Source organism: Erythrolamprus reginae, chromosome 3 (assembly GCF_031021105.1).
Source record: "Erythrolamprus reginae isolate rEryReg1 chromosome 3, rEryReg1.hap1, whole genome shotgun sequence".
In the NCBI taxonomy this organism is placed as follows: domain Eukaryota; kingdom Metazoa; phylum Chordata; class Lepidosauria; order Squamata; family Dipsadidae; genus Erythrolamprus; species Erythrolamprus reginae.
The window spans coordinates 38,650,405-38,670,754 of record NC_091952.1 but is presented as its reverse complement, the minus strand read 5'-3'; the positions used below and the strand labels follow the sequence as shown (position 1 = coordinate 38,670,754).

The 20,350-nt window shown below is 41.3% G+C and overlaps 1 protein-coding gene across 1 annotated transcript in view; it reads left to right on the top strand.

The window, feature by feature from the left end:
* Positions 1–3,578: 3,578 nt before the first annotated feature.
* Positions 3,579–20,350, top strand: part of MAP1LC3A (microtubule associated protein 1 light chain 3 alpha) — a 37,389-nt gene continuing 20,617 nt past the window's right edge. Inside the window, exons 1-2 of the mRNA XM_070744860.1 lie at positions 3,579–3,993; positions 19,440–19,495. Of these exons, the coding sequence (XP_070600961.1) occupies positions 3,954–3,993; positions 19,440–19,495 (96 nt within the window). The 5' untranslated portion in view covers positions 3,579–3,953. The remainder of the gene's footprint in view (positions 3,994–19,439; positions 19,496–20,350) is intronic.

The window sequence follows — 20,350 nt, the reverse complement described above, 5'->3', positions numbered from 1 at the left end:
GTTCTTTCTTCTTCTTTGGTTGCTTTTTACCATATGATTTAAATCAAGAGTTATTTCAGGTACCCAGATAAATTAAGGTTTTTCGTTCCCTGCTGCGGCTTCCTGTCGGTGGTCAAGAGCACCACCACTGATGCCACCAAGAGCTGATGACACTGCTCTCGCTGCCTCCATGGTCTGCTCAGTGTTCTTGCAGCACCTTGCACAGCACATTTAAATATAGTGCACTTTACATGGAGAGATTGCATCCCCTCCTTCTCCTGGAACCCATTATGATGTGGAGCATCGGCCGCAATCAGGCTGGGCCAGTGTCTCAGGGAAGAGAGAAAGTCAAGTATCTCCCTGAGTGAACAAGCTACACACAGTACCAACAAGAGTGGAAAGAAAAGGCAAGTACAGGACTGCTTTGCTCTCGCTCTGGAATATGGAGTGAGTCTCCATCCACCACCGTTGTCCTTACCTTCTCAAGGAGTGACTGGGAGGGGAGAGTGTGAGGCAGGGCCAGCCAGTGGTGGGTTCAGCAGACAGGGAACCACAGCAGGAAGTTGAAAGAGCTGCATGTGGCTCCAGAGCTTCAGGTTGCTGACACCCAGATTAACCCATAAACATGCAAACTAAAATTCTAGAACTAGCTACGTTCTCCAAAAATTGTAATGTTAATGTGACAGAAGGCAATATTATGAAATCCATAATTCAAGATCAATCATATTAATATTTGGATGAAATGGAAGTGAAAATACATTTAGTTAAAGTAAATCTAGCTATAAGTGGTATAGCTCTTAGCCCTAAAAGCAGGTGCCTATCTTTCCAGATTTATCTTGCAATCAACGATGTTGCTGTACAATCAGTAGGTGGCTCTCTCCCCATACAAGAGGCATGCCAGCTTTCTAAGTTCAGACAAACTATAGTAGCAAACCCCATCCTATAATTTTGCCAACAATTACTAGCGGCACAGGAGAAACAGGGAAAATCAAATCTTCTTCAAGCCAAACTGTGCTCCTTGTGAATTCATGGACATAGTTTTCTTGACAAAAGTTCTTAATTGATTAGTCACTGACGTTGTTTAAAATATTTTTGAAATTTCCAATGAAACAGTCTGGGTGTTTCCTAGAGAATTCCCATTCAAATTCACACCTGTCCCAGCTTGTTTAGTTTCTGACCTGCTCAAGCTTCCTAGGAAAAACAGCCTTTGATAACTTCTGCAGCTGAGAACTTTGCTAAGTCAACAACTGCCTTTTTCAACAAGGCTAATTCTTTTCCTGGAATACGTAATTCAGCTGTTGAAAAACTGAAGCCGAAATGGTAAAGGGTGCTGCTTTGATTGAATCGTTTTAAAATGTCTATCTAATCAGACAGTGGTAAATGCCATATTTCAGGTTACTACAATAGTCCTAGTGATCACAGTTGGGACAGGCAAATGGGTCACTGAGCGAAAATCTGCAACTTGCAATTTTATTAAAGGGCTGGAAATTCAACTAAACTGATATGCAGCACCAATGATCTGTTGTTTTGACCACTGAAAAGATTACACCTTTTATAAACAAGTAGAAAACTAATTATATAAGGGAGTTTAAAGACCTACACATTCCAAGCTCCTACGTGGTAGATGTTGTTTATGGGAACTCAGCAAAGATTAATGTTTAATTTCTAAGCTATTAAGTGTTCTTGGCATAGTTACTTAGCCAAACCTACCTCAGGTTGTTCTCAGAATAAAGTAGCATTCTCAGTAGCTAGAAGCTATAAATACATCAAGTACATGCCAGAAGCTTCTTTTCAAATCCTTCCCATCAAGAAGCTTGAACCAGATCTCCACTTTGTCATCTAGTCACAAATACAAATAACTCGTCCTAAACAAGTCATTCTGGGTTGGGACCCCCAAAGTTGCTTTTCCAGGGGGCAACTGTACTTGGGTTTCTGGGGTGTACGTGTGTGTAATTCTTTGACAATGTTTTGCTTCTCACCCAAGAAGTTTCTTCAGTTAAGATTGAGAATATCCACAAACATTTTATGATAATATTCTCCCCGTGTTCAATGTCACTTCTCAGGTGCTGGGGCAGAAGGAACTACATGGCTAAGGATTAAGATCAGGGGTCCTCAAACTTGTGGACTTCAACTTCCAGAATTCTCCAGCCAGCAAAGGTGCCAAGTTTGAAGACTTCTGATCAAGATGTTCATCAATATACAAACAAAACGTGAACGTATTTTGATTCCTCCAAGCCTGATTTGATTAAAAGATATAATTCAGCAAATCAGCATTTTCAGTGAATCATAACAAAAACAGCCTTACATATCAAACATGTGATTCACCAAAGCTTATACAATAGTGTAATAATAATGTTAATTTTAAGATGACACTTCTGCTGCCATTGACCAGTTTTTCCAGTTGTGCTGCAACTGAGTAACATCCAGCTGAAAGCAGTTCAGGACAGGCTAAAAAAGAAGTATTCATTATAGCATTTAGACTTATATACCACTTCACAGTACTTTACAACCCTCTCTAAGGGGTTCACAGAGAGTAAGCATATTGCCCCCAACAATCTGGGCCCTCATTTTACCGACCTTGGAAGGACAGAAGGCTGAGTCAACCTTGGGCCTACTGAGATTTGATCTGCCAAACTGCATTTCATACATAAACAAATAAACAAATGTCCTTTCGGAAGTTATTTGTACAGTAGATGAAACTCCTGGCAATGCTATTTTATAGGTGTGTGTGTGTTTACTCATTATCTGTGGGAATAGAATAGAATAGAATTTTATTGGCAAAGTGTGATTGGACACATAAGGAATTTGTCTTGGTGCACATGATCCCAGTGTACATAAAGAAAAGATAAATTCATCAAGAATCATAATGTACAACACTTAATGATAGTCCAGGTACATATACTGCTCAAAAAAATAAAGGGAACATTCAAATAACACATCCTAGATCTGAATCAATGAAATATTCTCATTGAATACTTTATTCTCTACAAAGTTAAATGTGCACAACAGCATGTGAAATTGATTGTCAATCCCTGTTGCTTCCTATGGAGAGTTTGATTTCACAGAAGTTTGATTTACTTGGAGTAATATTGTGTTGTTTAAGTGTTCCCTTTATTTTTTGGAGCAGTGTATAAGCAATCAAATCACATTAGGGGCCAATCAATACAAATTGCATAAGGACACAAGCCATACAGTTACAGTCAAACATTCATTTGCGGGAGGAGATGGGTGATGGGAATCACAAGAAGATCTATAGTGGTGCAGACTTAGTAAACAGTAGTGCACAATTAGCAAAGGACATCTGCCCTTCATGCATATTTATTTTATTTATTTATTTTGTCCAATACACAATGAGGGTTTTAGTGGGTATATATCTATATACACATAGTAAAATACATGATGATGGTTATAGAGGAGATACTCATAGTAAAATATATTTAAGAAATAATAGAAAAGATATAGTAACAGAACATATCAATGAAAGAATAGAAGAAGAGATACTGTATAGGAATAGAAGAAAGGAATAGGAGATATAGGAGAGCAATAGGACAGGGGACGGAAGGCACTCTAGTGCATCCTCCTGGCTTTTCTTTCTCCGAGGGGGTGGAGGGGGGGTGCGAGTCTCCTGGCCGAACGCGCCGGCAAGATCACCGAGGGCAGCCCGGTGCGCCGCCGGCAGCGAGGCCGCACTGCAGAAGGGGCGGGATCGCGCGCCTCCCCCTTTAAGGAGGCTGCGGGATGAAGTCACCGCTGCGCTGCCAGCCACCTTCGGGGATCGGTGGCGGCTCAGCTATCTGATCCGGAGCAGACGGCGTCGGTCGAGCGAGGAAGAGGGAGGGCGCGCTTCGCGGCGATCGCTTTCGGGGATTCGGCGGCGGCGGCGGCGGCAGCGTTTTCTGAGCCTTTAAACGACGACCTTCTCGTCCCGTGCCGAGGCGCGGGGGTCTCGGTATCTTGTCCGGTTCCCGGCCGCGATGCCTTCGGAACGGCCTTTCAAGCAGCGGCGGAGCTTTTGTAAGTCCTGACTGGATTTTTTTTTTTGCGGGGGTGTTAGTCCGAAAGAAAGAAAGAAAGGCGGCTGGGAATGAAGCCAAAATTGTGGGCGGGGGGGAACTGGCTGGCGTCCAGGATCACCTCCCACCCGCCCCAGCCGCGGCCCCCCCACCTCTGGAAAGAGCACCGGAGAAGCCGAGTGGGAGGCTGGGGGGATCATTTGCAGGCAGCTGCCCAGCGGTGCCGCCTCCGCCAAATTTGACCACAGAATATTCTTGTTTTCCCCGGAGATGCTCCTTCAACCCCCCCCCCCCATTCCCACACTCCCACCCTGGAGGGTTTGGCGAGCCGGGTTGGTGAGGGGGACGGTGGGGTTTGAAACGAAGGGGGGGGGTATACGTGTGCCTTCGCCTTCAAGGTGGCCTCTTCCCCCAAAAGCTTCAGCCGTCGACTAACGGGACGGTGGGGATGAGGGGCCTTGTGCCTTCTCTGAGGCACCTCCTCAGAGAAGACAAATAGTGGGGGGAGGGGGGGGGAGAGAGAGAAAGAATCTGCCGCCATTTGTTTTGTACCTCCGGACTTCGCTGCCAGCCCAGAAACGCTTTCTTGTTTTGGCAGCTAGAAATGTATGTCTGGTGTGTAGGGCTATTAATGTATTTTTTTTAGCGCGTTTACTCTTGATGATTGTGGCTGTATTTTATATTTTTCTTACTGTAAGCCGCCCAGGGTCCGTGTGGAATGGGGGGGGGGGCATATAAATGCTACTAATAAATTAATAAATAGATGCGGCCCTTGGTTTTTGAGGTAAGAATTGTCTCTCCTCGCTTCGGCGCTTTCTCCTTTGGTGACAAGAACGCACAACAGCCGCTTAGCTCTCGGGCGCACCGGAGAAAGGCGCTTGGCTCCAGCGGGGATGGGAAGCGGAGCGTCCTCTTGAGGCCTGGTGCGTGCCAGACCCCGATATATAGAGTAGCATCTTGAACTTCTCTTTTTGGGTGGTCACGGTTTATTCGTGGTTAATTTAAAACACCCCCCCCCCCAATTTCCTCGATCCGAGTCTCTAGGAACAACAGAGTAAAAAAAGTGGGCTGCCATTTGTCCGAAATAATGTAGGGACTCCCGTTTTGAGCGGTGTGTGTGGGGGGGGGATGGACTAGATGACCTACAAGGTCCCTTCCAACAGAAAGGAAGAGAGGGAGGGAGGAAAAGAACGAAAGAAAGAGACAGAAAGAGACAGACAAAGACAGACAGACAAAGAGACAGAGAAAGAAAGACAGACAGACAGAAAAAGATAAAGACAGAAAGAACGAAAGAGACAGAAAAAGACAGAAAGAAAGAAAGAGAAAGAAAGAAAGAAAACTCCGAGCTCTGTCGTGCAAACCGACCCTTGCCACAGGCTCAGGCCCTTGGAGATGGCGAGGGGAGGGTATAACCCCAAATATTGCTTTTTAGTTGCCGGTTGCCCAATACCGAAGCTCCGTGAACTCGGGAGCCGAGCAACCGGCTGAGTCTTTGTTTAGCTCAGCTCCCGAGTATCCTACTGGGGTAGCCAGGTAATCAGGAGAGAAGGCAAGAGGTAATTAAAGCAGCCGACGACGACGAGACGTCGTGCCCTGCTGCTGATGTAATGACCGCCAATGGGATTCGGGGAAGCTTCCTGGCGTTTCCGCGATAGGCTTTGGAGAGCAGAACTGGGAGGCTTGGAAGAAGCCATACTGGGGTGGAGGTGGGGGGTGGGGGGAGGAGCGGGGTAGGCCTTTGAGGAAGAAACGTTCGCTGAAGAGAGAGAGACTCCCCTTCTGGTTGAAAAACTTTCTAGGGTCCAAAACGGCAGGCGTGGCCTTTCCTTGCTTTATTGACAGTCTAGTTATGTTTATGCTCTTAAGTTATTTCCACATCCTGTGAGTCAAGTATAAACTGGTGTAGGACCTTATATAATGAGAACTTAAGAAGCAATCTTCACTGTTGTTCCTTTTTCACTGTAAAATAAAAATAATAGCAAAAGCATATTTTCGGACATAAACCCATTGCGGGCATAAACACTCTGGAAAATGTGCAGAGATACTTTATAGAAGAGCCCTCCACTCCTCTACTCACAGCAGAATACCTTACCCAACTAGACTTATAGTCCTAGGTTTAGAAAGCCTAGAACTATGTTGCCTTAAACACGACCTAAGCTTAGCCCATAAAATCATCTGCTACAATGTCCTTCCTGTCAACGACTACTTCAGCTTCAACCACAGCAACATATGAGCACGCAACAGATACAAACTTAATGTAAACCGCTCTAAACTCGACTGCAGGAAATACAACTTTATTAACTGAGTAGTTGATGCATGGCACTCACTATCAGACTCTATAGTATCATCACCTTACCTCCCAAACTCTACCCTTACTTAGACTATCTACTGTTGACCTCTCCCGATTCCTAAGAGGTCAGTAAGGGGCGTGCATAACTGCACCAATGTGCCTTCCATCCCCTGTCCTAATGTTTCTCTTTTACTAGTATCATGTATATAAATATTATATCTTTCTATATACCACCAAAACGTACTTGACAAAACAAACACATTTAGCAATAGCATTTAGACTTATATACCGCTTTACAGCCCTCTCTAAGCGGTTTACAGAGATAATCATATTGTCCCCAACAATCTGGGTCCTCATTTTACCTTCAGATGCTATGAAAACTGACCAAAAGGAAATAAGTTATATGCAGTAAGAATGCACACTTGATTGTTTTTTTCCCACCCCAGCATAAGATTTATATAGTATGGAGGTGTTTGTGTTTTTTAAAATAAAAAGTTACCCCTGAAGGGCCTTACTGAGATAAAGTGGAAATAGAATAGAATATAATTCTTTATTGGCCAAGTGTGATTGGACACACAAGGAATTTGTCTTTGGTGCATATGCTCTCAGTGTACATAAAAGGAAAAGATACATTTGTCAAGAATCATGAGAGGCAACACTAGCAACGAGGAAACAATCAATATTAATACAAATCCTAATTCAGTGTTGAGATTAGCCATTGTAATCCATTTCTTCATGTCCCAAGGATAGAAGCAATACAGTGTCTTGAGAGGGTACCAAAGAGCTCTAATGAATCAATTATAATTGTGTACCACTGAATTTACATGATTGTAATTGCATTGTTTTGGCATTAAAGGTCCTCTTAATTATTCATTGTATGAATACATTTTGGGATCCTGAATCTCTAGTACTCAAACTGTCCTTGTTATAAACCATGGAAAAGGAGCTTCGTTTATTTCATTCATATCTTGTTTTCTACCCCGCAAACTACCCAAGACAGCACTAGCTTTTTTTCCTTGCTGTTCAAAAGCTTATCTTCCAAGTTGCCCCAGGTAAATTTTATCATTGCAAACAGATAAGATTTTAAGCATTTTTAGTCTCAAATATATTATGTGGAAGATATTGTTATCATTTGCCTTTTGTAAATGGAGAATTTGAGACAAGGAGGGATGGATGGAATTGAACTGCTTACCTGATGAGATCATGAAATGCAACTGGAAACTGTTTAGTGAAAAGATGCCACTTGTTTGTTTGTTGTTGTTATCTGAGATCAGGAGCAAAAGAGATAACGGCCAATTTGTGACCTGATTCCAAAACTGATTGGGGGAAGAGGTGAGGTTGAAATGAACTTTGATGTAAGGCTTCAATATTGTACATTGCTACCATCTTGGAATGTAAGTTCTGCATTGCTTAAAGGCAAGCCACAGCTGAAAATAAATAGTTTTCAGCAGCATTAAGTAGGACACTACCAAGTATAGTTTCTTTGTATTTACTTTGGCCAGTTGAAAATTTGATCAATTCTTCTATGTTGCTTTGCTCCTCATAAGCAACTAACGTGTAATCTCATGTACAGTGGTCCCTCGATTTTCGCGGGTTCGAACTTCGCGAAACAGCTATACCACAGTTTTTCAAAAATATTAATTAATTAGGTTTTTTCCCTATACCACGGTTTTTTCCCGCCCAATGACGTCATACGTCATCGCCAAACTTTCATCCTCCTTTAATAAATATTTTTTAAATAAACTTTAATAAATAAACATGGTGAGTAATAATCTAAATGGTTGCTAAGGGAATGGGAAAATGCAGTTTAGGGGTTTAAAGTGTTAAGGGAAGACTTGTGATACTGTTCATAGCCAAAAATAGTGTATTTACTTCCGCATCTCTACTTCGCGGAAATTCGACTTTCGCGGGCTGTCTCGGAACACATCCCCCGTGAAAATCGAGGGAACACTGTATACACTAATGTATACTGTATACCCTGCTAATTGTTTTGGCCTTTAGTCTACTATCACTGTTAATGTTGTGGTCTAGCTAAATGCTGTGTCCTTATTTATTCATATATGTATATTTACATCCTGCCTTTCATTCAGAAGCTGAAGACGGTTTTAGTGTGGCTTTTTAAAGGACAACATATCTATTATTGCATAAGGCTATATAGCATTAAATGCGTTGGTTTCTCAGAAGTTTTAAAACTGCCTCTGCAAGTGTCTGCGATTTTGACTTCCTCTAGAATCCAGACTTTCAGACTTTAACCTGCAGAATTATTGACATTCTCACATTTGGAGTGTCTAGGTTGGGAGGGAGCATTTTGCTATATATATAGAGAAGATACACTCAAGGAAATCTGTTTTGCTCTTGTGTTGTGGGCTGTCCTCTGTACAACCCTGACCCTTCCACATGCCACAACTGTGAGTGCACATCAAGCAGTTTGTTGTTGCTACACTCTTACTCACCCCAACATTGAGAAATACTCTGTATCAAGAGGGAAAAAACAAACCCAAAGAAAACACGTGCCATGTCCATTTCAGCTTCTACTGCCCTCTATGGAGCAGTGGGCGTCCTTCAGAAAAATCACAGGCTGCTGCCGTTTTCTGGCAGCAACTGCTTGGATGCCACGGGGTGGAGTAGGCAGATGGTGCTTGGTCTGCCTCCCTGGCTGTCCCAGCTCAAAAGCAAACAGGATGAAAATAGCTCAAAAGCAGCAGGGGAGGATGGGGGATGTGAGCTCAAGCAGCTGCAACTGTTGAGTGGCCTTTCAGCTTATTTTCCGCATCTCTTTTTTTTGCTTCCTCGGCTGACTGGACTTCTCTGTTTTCTGGGAAGAAAGGCAGAAGGAAAGAGGGTCAGACAGATAGCTGTATAGAGCCACAATTATGGGCAAGGTGGGGGAGGGAAGGGGGAGAATATTTAAGAAGCTGAGTAATATTCATTAAAGGATATTTATATTTATATATTGATTTCTATGCTGCCCTTCTCCTGAGACTCAGGGTGGCTCACAGTAAACAAATATAAAACATACAAGAAATCTAATATTTAAAATACTCCAAAAACCTCACTGCTAAAAACACATAGAAATCTAACTCTAAATTATTTTCTAAAACCCCTATATATTTAAAAACCAATCATCCACATTCCTCCTATCACATTCAATCATAGGGTAGATGTTAAAATTTCAGTGGTCGCAGGTCTGTTGGCAAAAGTGTGTTTTCAAAGCCTTATGGAAGACTGGGAGGGTGGAGGCGGTATGAATTTCCAGGGGGAGTTGATTCCAAAGGGCTGGGGCCGCCACAGAAAAGGCTCTTCCCCTAGGCCCCGCCAGATGGCATTGCCTGGCTGATGGGATCTGGAGAAGGCCAACTGTGTGGGACCTAAGCCGGCTGCTGGGATACATAAATGCCTTTTGATCCTCTGGGCCTCAGAATTTTTCAGGCTGCAAAATTTGTAGCATTCCACTAGCCTGAACAGTGTGTAAACTTGGCAGTGACATAACTGAATGTTTACAAAACACTTGAAAAACACTCTTACCTGCCCTTAGGTGCACTGCACTTAAAACTTGTTGACAATGAATTTCTAGAAAGAATTGTATTTATTTATTTTAAAATTCCTTTTAGTATTTTGTAACATTAACATTGCTTTCATCATTTAAATTACTTTTTAAACTCTTAAGTTAAATTAGAAAATAATTTCACCTTTTTTGTGATTTTTCTTTTTTGTAAGGCACTGTGAGTGACGTGGGTGATCTCAAAATTTGATACAAAAAATAAATTCATTAAATTAATGCAAATATTTTAAATGTAGTCTGGCTTGGTTTGAGGGTGGGGCTTGGTTAGATTTTCATTGTTCTTGTGCTTCAAAAATATTGCTGACATTCGATCTCGAAAAATATTCCCCAGGGTTGCATCTTTCCTTTTAGTATTGTCACATGGCAACCACTGTTGTTGCATTGTGCAAGTCTGTGAAATGCTTCAGAAAACTTAAAATGAAAGCACTTCCTTGATGGAAACTCAACAGCACATTCCACCCAAAAATAAATATAAAGCAAAAGACAGGCAAAAGCACATACATTTTCATAATCAAATGGAGGGGATTATCCCACTGATTTTTTTTTTACATTAACAGTTTCTCTTTTAATTATTTCTCAATCCCTCTGTTTGCTCTTTCCCTCATATTATATCTGCATCCCCAACCTCAATAAAATCTTAGTCTGCAATTTAATGCACACAATGAGTTGCTTCAGATAATTGGCTAGGCCATTATGTTTCCTTGGTTAGGTTTACTATAAGATCTTAGCTATTGTCATTTAAGATTTTTCATTATGTATTTTTCTTACCCGCTTCTTCATATAGGAAGAAATTAATATACAGTAATGCCTTACCTGGGGACCTCTTACCAAGTTCAAAGTTTATACATGAATTTAAACTATGGACCAAAAATCCTCATTCGTGTGCATGTGGTAGAGCCACTATTATTCCTTGCTCTTCAGCTAATTTTTAAAAAATATCTTTTGATTGTTTTTCATCACAACGCATCCATATACAGTGTTCCCTTGACTTTCGCAGAGGATGCGTTCCAAGACCACCAATGAAAGTCAAATTTCCGCAAAGTAGAGATGCGGAAGTAATTACACTATTTTTGGCTATGAACAGTATCGCAGAACATCCCCAAACACTTTAAATCCATAAATTACTATTTGCCATTCCCTTAACAGCTTTTAGATTATTACTCACCATTATTACTGGTACTCACCAGTTCTATTACTAACCATTATGATTGGTACTCACCATTGAAGAATGATCCTTATATTTATTAACATAATTATGTATTAACAATAATTTGGTGATGATGTATGACATCACAGACGGGGAAAATGTGGTGTAGAAAAAAAACGCAAAGTATTTTTTAATTAATAAAGTTAATTAAGACTTTTCGCTAATGTCAGACCGGCGAAAGTCAAGGGAACACTGTATACATCTTAATTCTTAACAAAATACAGTGATCCCCCGTTTATTGCATCCCCAACCATTGCGAACAGGGTACTTCGCTATTTTTCAACCCGGAAGTCAAAATACCATCTACGCATGCGTGCCCGTGGGCACGCATGCGTAGATGGCAACCGGGAGATCAGCTGCTGGGCGGCTTCCCTGAGTCTTCCCCCTCTTGCTGGCGTCAGCGAGGAGTTTCCCCACCGCCCACGCAAATTCCTCACTGCCGCCCGCCCTTCGCCCGCCCACGCCGTTCATTCTCGCCGCACGGGCCTGTCCACGCTGTCTCTCGGCGCTTTCGAGCTGAGTCGGGGAGCGAGTTCGCTCCCGGACTCAGCACGAAAGCGCCGAGAGACAGCGCCAAGGAACGGGCCTGTCCACGCTGTCTCTCGGCGCTTTCGAGCTGAGTCGGGGAGCGAGTTCGCTCCTGGACTCAGCACGAAAGCGCCGAGAGACAGCGCCAAGGAACGGGCCTGTCCACGCTGTCTCTCGGCGCTTTCGAGCTGAGTCGGGGAGCGAGTTCGCTCCCGGACTCAGCACGAAAGCGCCGAGAGACAGCGCCAAGGAACGGGCCTGTCCACGCTGTCTCTCGGCGCTTTCCAGCTGAGTCGGGGAGCGAGTTCGCTCCCGGACTCAGCACGAAAGCGCCGAGAGACAGCGCCAAGGAACGGGCCTGTCCACGCTGTCTCTCGGCGCTTTCCAGCTGAGTCGGGGAGCGAGTTCGCTCCCGGACTCAGCACGAAAGCGCCGAGAGACAGCGCCAAGGAACGGGCCTGTCCACGCTGTCTCTCGGCGCTTTCCAGCTGAGTCGGGGAGCGAGTTCGCTCCCGGACTCAGCACGAAAGCGCCGAGAGACAGCGCCAAGGAACGGGCCTGTCCACGCTGTCTCTCGGCGCTTTCCAGCTGAGTCGGGGAGCGAGTTCGCTCCCGGACTCAGCACGAAAGCGCCGAGAGACAGCGCCAAGGAACGGGCCTGTCCACACTGTCTCTCGGCGCTTTCCAGCTGAGTCGGGGAGCGAGTTCGCTCCCGGACTCAGCTCGAAAGCGCCGAGAGACAGCGCCCCCCGGACCCCCAACCCGGGTTTGGGGGGCTGCTAGGAAGCCCCCCATGCCGGCGGCAAACAGCCGCGCCGCCCCCAATCTTCGGCTCCTCGCTAGCGCTGTGGGAGTAAAAACACCATCTGCACATGCGCAGATGGTGTTTTTACTTCCGCATCGCTACTTCGCGAAAACCCGCTCGTTGCGGGGGCTCCTGGAACGGAACCCTCACAACGAGCGGGGGATCACTGTACATATAATTATATATTTCTATTTGATATAACATAAACCCATGTCTTAATCTGCACCTTTTATACTTTAATTAACCTCCTGTTTTCCCCTTTATGTCATATCTTCAGCTAAATTTTAAGGTATTTCTAATACCATAATGAAATGATAAGAATGGATCATTTCAAAAGGCCATAATGAAATAATGCCTCCAATGCCTTCTCAGTATTTTCTTTCTTTCTTTCTTTCTTTCTTTCTTTCTTTCTTTCTTTCTTTCTTTCTCTCTCTCTCTTTCTCCCTCGCTCCCTCCCTTCTTCCAAATACCAGATCAGTCACAATGATTTACAGAAGTCTGGATACAACAGGACCTGTAATATGCATTAGGGTATCTGGGATAAATATTATTATAGGAAAAATGAGAGAAGTCTGAAGTATTTTCAAAGCTTAGAGTCCAGCAGTCTTTATAGCTATACTGTATTAGCACAAAACGCTGAACTAAAATCAGTCATCCAATTTATTGTGGGGACCTGTTGTAGATGTTGCCTTAGCTTGTTCTACGATCACAGTAATCTTGTTTGTGAATTCAGGTTTAACTTGTGCAGTAAATAAGGTCACTAAGTAATATGCTTTTGGACATAATAGTACAATCCATTGATAAAATACTAGGATAGACATCAGGCATTCTGATTTTTGTTAAATTAGTGCTTCACAAATGCAGTTAACCTTAATGTATGTTATGTATCCTAATACCTCTATATGTTTTTCCTCCCTTTGATTTGCTTTACAAAGGTTTAGCCATTTGTAAGCATTCTCCTTTTAACATACCTTATTTTCAACTACAGTGATACCTTGTCTTACAAACTTAATTGGTTCCGGGACGAGGTTCTTAAGGTGAAAAGTTTGTAAGACGAAACAATGTTTCCCATAGGAATCGATGGGAAAGCGATTAATGCGTGCAAGCCCAAAATTCACCCCTTTTGCCAGCCGAAGCGCCCGTTTTTGCACTGCTGGGATTCCCCCGAGGCTCCCCTCCATGGGAAACCCCACCCCTGGACCTCTGTGTTTTTGCAATGCTGCGATTTCACTGAGGCTCCCCTCTCTGGGAAACCCCACTTCCGTTGCCAGTGAAGCACCCGTTTTTGCACTGCTGGGATTCCCCTGCTGGGATTCCCTTGCAGCATCACAAAAACACGGAAGTCCGGAGGTGGGGTTTCCCATGGAGGGGAGCCTCAGGAGAATCCCAGCATCGCAAAAATGGGTGCTTTGCTGGCAATGGAAGTCCGGAGGCGGGGCATCCCAGCGGCGACGGTGGGTTTGTAAGGTGAAAATAGTTTGTAAGAAGAGGCAAAAAAATCTTAAACCCCGGGTTTGTATCTCGAAAAGTTTGTATGACGAGGCGTTTGTAAGATGAGGTATCACTGTACCGGTATGTGCCAGTTTTCCTTTTAAAACCAGGTATAGCAATGCCTATCAAGTTAGATGGTACGTTCTCTAAGTCAGCCCGTGATGGGGACCACTTTGGATTTTATTATATTTTATTAATTAGGGTATTCTAGGAAGTACACCCATTCAGCTTCTTTTGTGGCAGCTGGCTCAATCCAACATGACTGCTTTCATCTGACTGTTAGACTCTCATTTATGGGGCTTTTGGTACACATGGGTAACCATTTGCCCTAACAAATATCTGGCTCGGTGATATAAAGTGCTTACTTGATATGTGCATATGCACTATCGAACTTATGGAAATTATAGACAGAATAATTGTTGTACTCCGTTTTAGCATTTAGCAATAGCATTTAGACTTGTATACTGCTTCACAGTGCTTTACGGCCCTCTCTACCCTCTACCCTCTCAGAGAGTAAGCATATTGCCCCCCAACAATCTGGGTCCTCCTTTTACCCACCTTGGAAGGATGGAAGGCTGAGTCAACTTTGAGCCTACTGACACTTGATCTGCCAAACTGCTGGCAGCTGGTGATCAGCAGAAGTAGCTTGCAGCAGTGCACTCTAATCACTGCGTCACTGATCCTTTCCAGATTTTCAGTTGTAGGCATAGCTGGATATTTCCACAGCATTTCCTTGTCCATTATGTTGATATGTACACACCCATTGTCTCTCTCTTTCAAAACTCTTGATTTTATGCAATCAGTTTGCAGAGATTGTGAGAGAGAACATAGGTTTCCAAGATGTCCTAGCCCCAACCCAGTGTTATCTTGGCTTACTTACAGGTCATTGTGTTCCTTTAGAAACTGTGAGCATCAGATAAAATTATCTACTCTCTGCTATTTTCCTGATGGCTAGCTGTGGGCTCGAAACCTAAGATAGCTCTGTTTTTGCTCGGAGTTGTTGACATTTCAATTTCTCTTCTCCCCTTGAACATGTGAGCAAATTGGAGGCTGAAATTGCTTGTCTCATGACAAGTGATCATGAAACAAGAGCTTTCCAAATGCCTTTGACTAGAGAACTTCTCGGAAAGCACCAATGTTATGACATAAAGAACTTCATCAGTGAGATCTCATTATTTTCAACTATACAAAATTATATTTTTGTATAAGTCTACATGGTAATGACCTAAAGCTACTTAAAAGCACCCTGAATAAGCCTGGGAAGAAGGTAAGCTTTTCTCAGATTTAGATTTATTTTCTTATTGGAAACCAGTATTTCTTATTAACAGAAATATGTTGTCCCTGTTAACGAGCAACAAACTCCAGGCTACATAATCAGATTTAATAAATCATAACCTTAATCTTAAATGTGAAAATGTTAGCTTCGTTGCAGAATGGCCTGTGTCAGCAATGGATAAGAGAGATATTGCTTATATATTTATACATCAGTAAATTATCTAATAAATAATGTCTTCTGGTTTTTGTTGGTCAAAGAATCTGTGAATCTTGATAGGATGAGAACAGGTTTTATCATTAGATCTTTCCAAAATGAAGGATGTATAAACATTTTATTACTACTATTGCTTTGGAAATCTCTTATTGATATCCTACTTGGTAATGTCAACAGTCAACCCCCCTAACATATTATTTCACAATACAAGCATGTAGAGAGGCCTCCACAATCGTTTATTTTTTCTTTATTTTAATTTTTTTTTAAAGAAAAGTTTGCCTAAGGAAAAATTTATGAAACTTAAACCTGAAATTATTGTTTACAAGTTCAGTTCACTAATATAGTTAGAGTATTGCCTATATATATTTCCAGAGGTGGGCTACTAAGGTGGAACGGTGATGTGTGCTTGCTCCTATGGCTCTAAGTGGTAGCGGAGTCCAGCGCAATTCTGCTACTGCACCTGTGCAGGTAGCAAAATCATGTGCGGAGACGCAGGGGAACCCATGTTTTGGCAAAGTTTTTTGCAAAAAAACGCACCAAAACAAAGGTGCACCTCTGTCTCTGCATTTGATTTTGCTACCTGTACAGGTGCAATAGCAGAATCTCTCTGGGCTCCACTACCACTCAGAGCCACGGGAGCGAGCACACATCACTGTTCCACCTTAGGAGCCCACCTCTGTATATTTCTATCTCTCTGTTTCTCTACCTATCTACCTAGCAGAGCTGCTATTGTTTTTATACTTTTTAATAAACATTACAGAACCCACATGATGGTCAGAGGTAAACATTTCTAGTAGACCAACCACTCCCTTTTCTGGGTAATATGGTTGAGTAAAGGCAGAAACCAATTCTTAGAATGTGTAGAATGGGCTGTTCTAGGTGAAAACACTCCCAAAGTCTGATTAGACACATCTGTAACTTTTAGGCAGCTTCTAAACAATGACTCATAAATTCCAAAGGCTCTTTGGAATCATCTAGATTCTAGGCAATCAGTTTTATGTTAAATAGCTAATATAATATGAATATTTACAGACAGGATATCAACTTTTAAGTCATATTATGTTAGATACTAGAAATGTGTGTTTCTAAGAAGTCCTAGTCTCTTTTCTAATTGTTGATTTGGGAACCATCAAGAGTTTGATATAAGATGGGCAAATGTATAAACATTTTAAATAAACAAACTGTAGAGTCCTTGGTGCTCTTTGAGCTTGATTGTTTTCTTGCAAATGTTTCATTACCAAAAAAGGTAACATCAGACTTATTTGTCATCAAACAAGCTGTATTTCTTTCCCTGTTGCATGTGAAATGAGAAACCTCCATAGTTGCTTAGAATATTTGTTTCAATTATTAATATGTTTGCAATCTAGATGTTGCTGTGGTATTCATATTGAATGTGTGGTAATTAGCATGTATGTGCTAATTACCCCTTCCCCAAGTTAACATCTTTTTTTAAGTCAGCATCCTTCACTGGTGCCAAAATCCACAAGAAACTCTGGAGCCAGTTCTGAATTTGTTCTTCAATAATCTGGATCATTCATATTGTGGAAAAAAGGAAGACCCAGCATGTAATATTTGCACTAACCTAATAACTTGGCTATCCTTCAATTACATGCTTGAATGTATTTAAGATTTCAAATTTATTTTAATCTTAGTATTTTGGCTAAAAATATCATGCTGGCTAATACTAATTGCATCTCATCCAGCGCCCCTTCCCCATTTTTTAAAGATAGCTTCTTGCATAAATGTTCACGTGATCCTTTGGGAGTAAACAAATCACCTATAAGTCTCTAACATTGGCTTGTTGATCATGAGTTAGGGTGATGTTTTGCTTCCAAGAAATGAAACTGTTCTTGCATTTAAACAAGTGGAACAGTTGACACTGAGCAAAGTTAATAAGTTATCTTCCCTGCTGTTACCGTAATAATGAAATTTCTTGTAAACATAGCTTTGAACTCAATGCTTTCTATCAACTTTCCCAGAATTCCTTTATTGTAGGTGATAGTTTGTTTTGTTTGCATTGGCCTTTTCTGTACTTGCCAGGTCTCTGTCTAGTCTACAATATTGTATTTGTAGATTTTACCAGTCAGGTGCTATCCTCTTAGTAGAATCTAATATATTACCTCTAAAAACTAGCTTGACCAGAAATATGTTTCCTAGTGAAATAAAAGTCACTTTTATGATGTAGTTCATTGACACTGACCTTCCTTATCCTGGTTCAAGGGGCTGAGCCAAATGATCACATATGAAATACGTATATGCAATTTAGGAATTTTAACAAAACATAGACTTCAAGAGCTGAAAATGAACAACGTTAGTCAAAATAAGCTAGTGTTCCTATTTTGCAGAAGATGGTTTTGAAATAAGCAAGTTAACATAAAAATCATGCAGAAGATGTATTTTTGCACCAAAAAAGTTCAAGGAATAGAAAGCCTTTGAGATCTGCTGGAAAGAATTCAATAGATCTGAGATGGTAGATCATATCTTACCTTCTGCTTACCTCTGAGGTTGAAGATTCAAAGATAGGAAAATTAAGGACAAGACTGCCTTTGAGAATTGTGGCTCAAAAATCCTCCGGAAAGAACAAGATTGAAAATAGTGGATTGTTATTGTTTGCTTGATTGTTTGTGTGTAACATAATAATATAGCACCTGTAGCATCCTTTTAAAGATGTCAAAATAAAAACAATAAATAAATAAAATAAAATGGGCCAGTCCTGTGTTTTGTGTTGATAGAAATTGTGCAGAGAGCTCCCTTTTTGGAACAAGACAGGCTGCATAATCCTTAAAATACATAATCTGATACTAAAAGTATTGCTGCTCAAATAAATGTATTTGGACAGAAGGCAGGACCTAATTTATTTTACATTCCACAATGTCAGATGTTTCAAGAACAGGTGGCTGTTACTGCAGTATTTTGTCTTTACCTTTCTTAGTAGATTAAAAGGTATTGGGTCCATTGTATATAAGGTACAAATAGAGCAATGCAGTGGCCTAGTGGTGAAGACATTCGCCCTCTCACTTGGAAGATTGAGGGTTCAATCCTAGGTACTCTCCCAGGGTGCAAAGAAAAAACATTTGCTGTGAACTCTGCGTAGGTGTTAGGAAGGGCACCTGGCCTGTAAAAGCTCAGTTCCATCTAATCTCTCTGAGTCTGCCCAGAATAGAAAGTTTAGAACTAAGACGCCTTAAACAAGATCTACCGTAAGTATTGCCCACAAGATCATATGCTGCAACGTCCTGCCTGTCGGCGACTACTTCAGCTTCAACCACAACAACACAAGAGCACACAACATATTTAAACTTAATATTAACCACTCCAAACTTGACTCTAAAAAATATGACTTCAGTAACCAAGTTGTCGAAGCGTGGAACTCATTACCGGACTCCATAGTGTCATCCCCAAACTCCCAACACTTTACCCTTAGATTATCTACGGTTGACCTATCCAGATTCCTAAGAGGTCAGTAAGGGGCGAGTACAAGTGCACTAGAGTGCCTTCCGTCCCCTGTCCTATTGCTCTCCTATATCTCCTATACCTTTCTTCTATTCCTATATCTCTTCTTCTATTCTTTCATTGATATGTTCTATTGCTATACCTTCTTTTCTATTATTTCTTAGATATATTTTACTATGAGTATCTCCTCTATAACCTTCATCATGTATTTTACTATGTGTATATAGATATATACCCACTAAAACCCTCATTGGGTATTGGACAAAATAAATAAATAAAAATTATGGGTCATAAAAAGGGAGTTATTTTTTAATGTGAGGTGCAAATGGGGAGGGAGTAGTAAATTCACATCCTTGGTGAACAAGTCAAGAGGGCTTGTATCCAGATGGCTTAACCAATTGAACAATGTTGTTATGGGAATATTAAATATTCTTCTTTACTGTTGACACCATAACACTACCTTGGAACGGTGAGATTCATGTGTTTTTTAGTTTAAAAAAACTGCTTAGATTCACCACTCCCTCTTCCATATTTTTTCCTGATGTTTATAAAACTATTGAATATACAGTAGGCTAGAAAATTATTTCAAATGCCTAAAATCAATTATGCTTCACTTTCACAGCGGATCGTTGTAAAGAGGTACAGCAGATCCGAGAACAGCATCCAAATAAAATTCCAGTAAGTAAAGATTATCCAATGCTTTTAAATGAATTTATATAAATCCTTGAATCATGATAAGTGTCTTATAGGTCATATGACAGGATCATGAAGCATTTTCCCTGTTTTTCTCCACGCTGTCCGTTTGATTGTATATATTGCTAAGTTTTATAAATGTTATTATTTTTAACTGAGACTTTCTGCAAACCTGTTCAATCAGAGTCAAGGTACAATTGAATCCAGGTTTTGGGTACAGGAAGGGTGTTACGCCTGCAAGTGTCTGAAATATTTTTCAGAAGAGTGGTGATTGGGATGATGTCAAGCTATGACATTTGTCTCCTCTTACCAAGGCATATCTCATGCCAGCTTAAGAACGAAAAGGAAGATGTTGCTTTTGGCCAGTCTCCTAATGGGTGTAAGAGGTTTAGGCCAACCTTATGAACTCCTGTAATAAATCACCTCTTATAATGACAGGGAGCAGAAAAGCAAAACTGCTTGTCTGTTTATTACATGCCTATCTGCTTGTCTGTTTATTATATGAGATGAACAGAAATGTTTTGACTCCCATAAGACTCATCCCATAGGACCTCTCTTTCATCCTATTTAATTTTTCTTTTGATTTTTTTCTCCCAAAAATTCTTTGAAACTGAATTTTTTTATTGTATTATTATTATTCATTTGTGAATATTCCATTGCTATAGTAATAACTGATTACGTGCATGGAAGTATCATGTTTTGCTTATTACAATATGTTAATATATAAACATACGGGAAAGCACTAGCACAGTACAGGCTTGTCCTCAATTATCCTCTATTTTTTTTCCCTTTCTTATTTTCCTTTATTGTTCTTAGGTAATAAAATAATTTAAGCGCCTC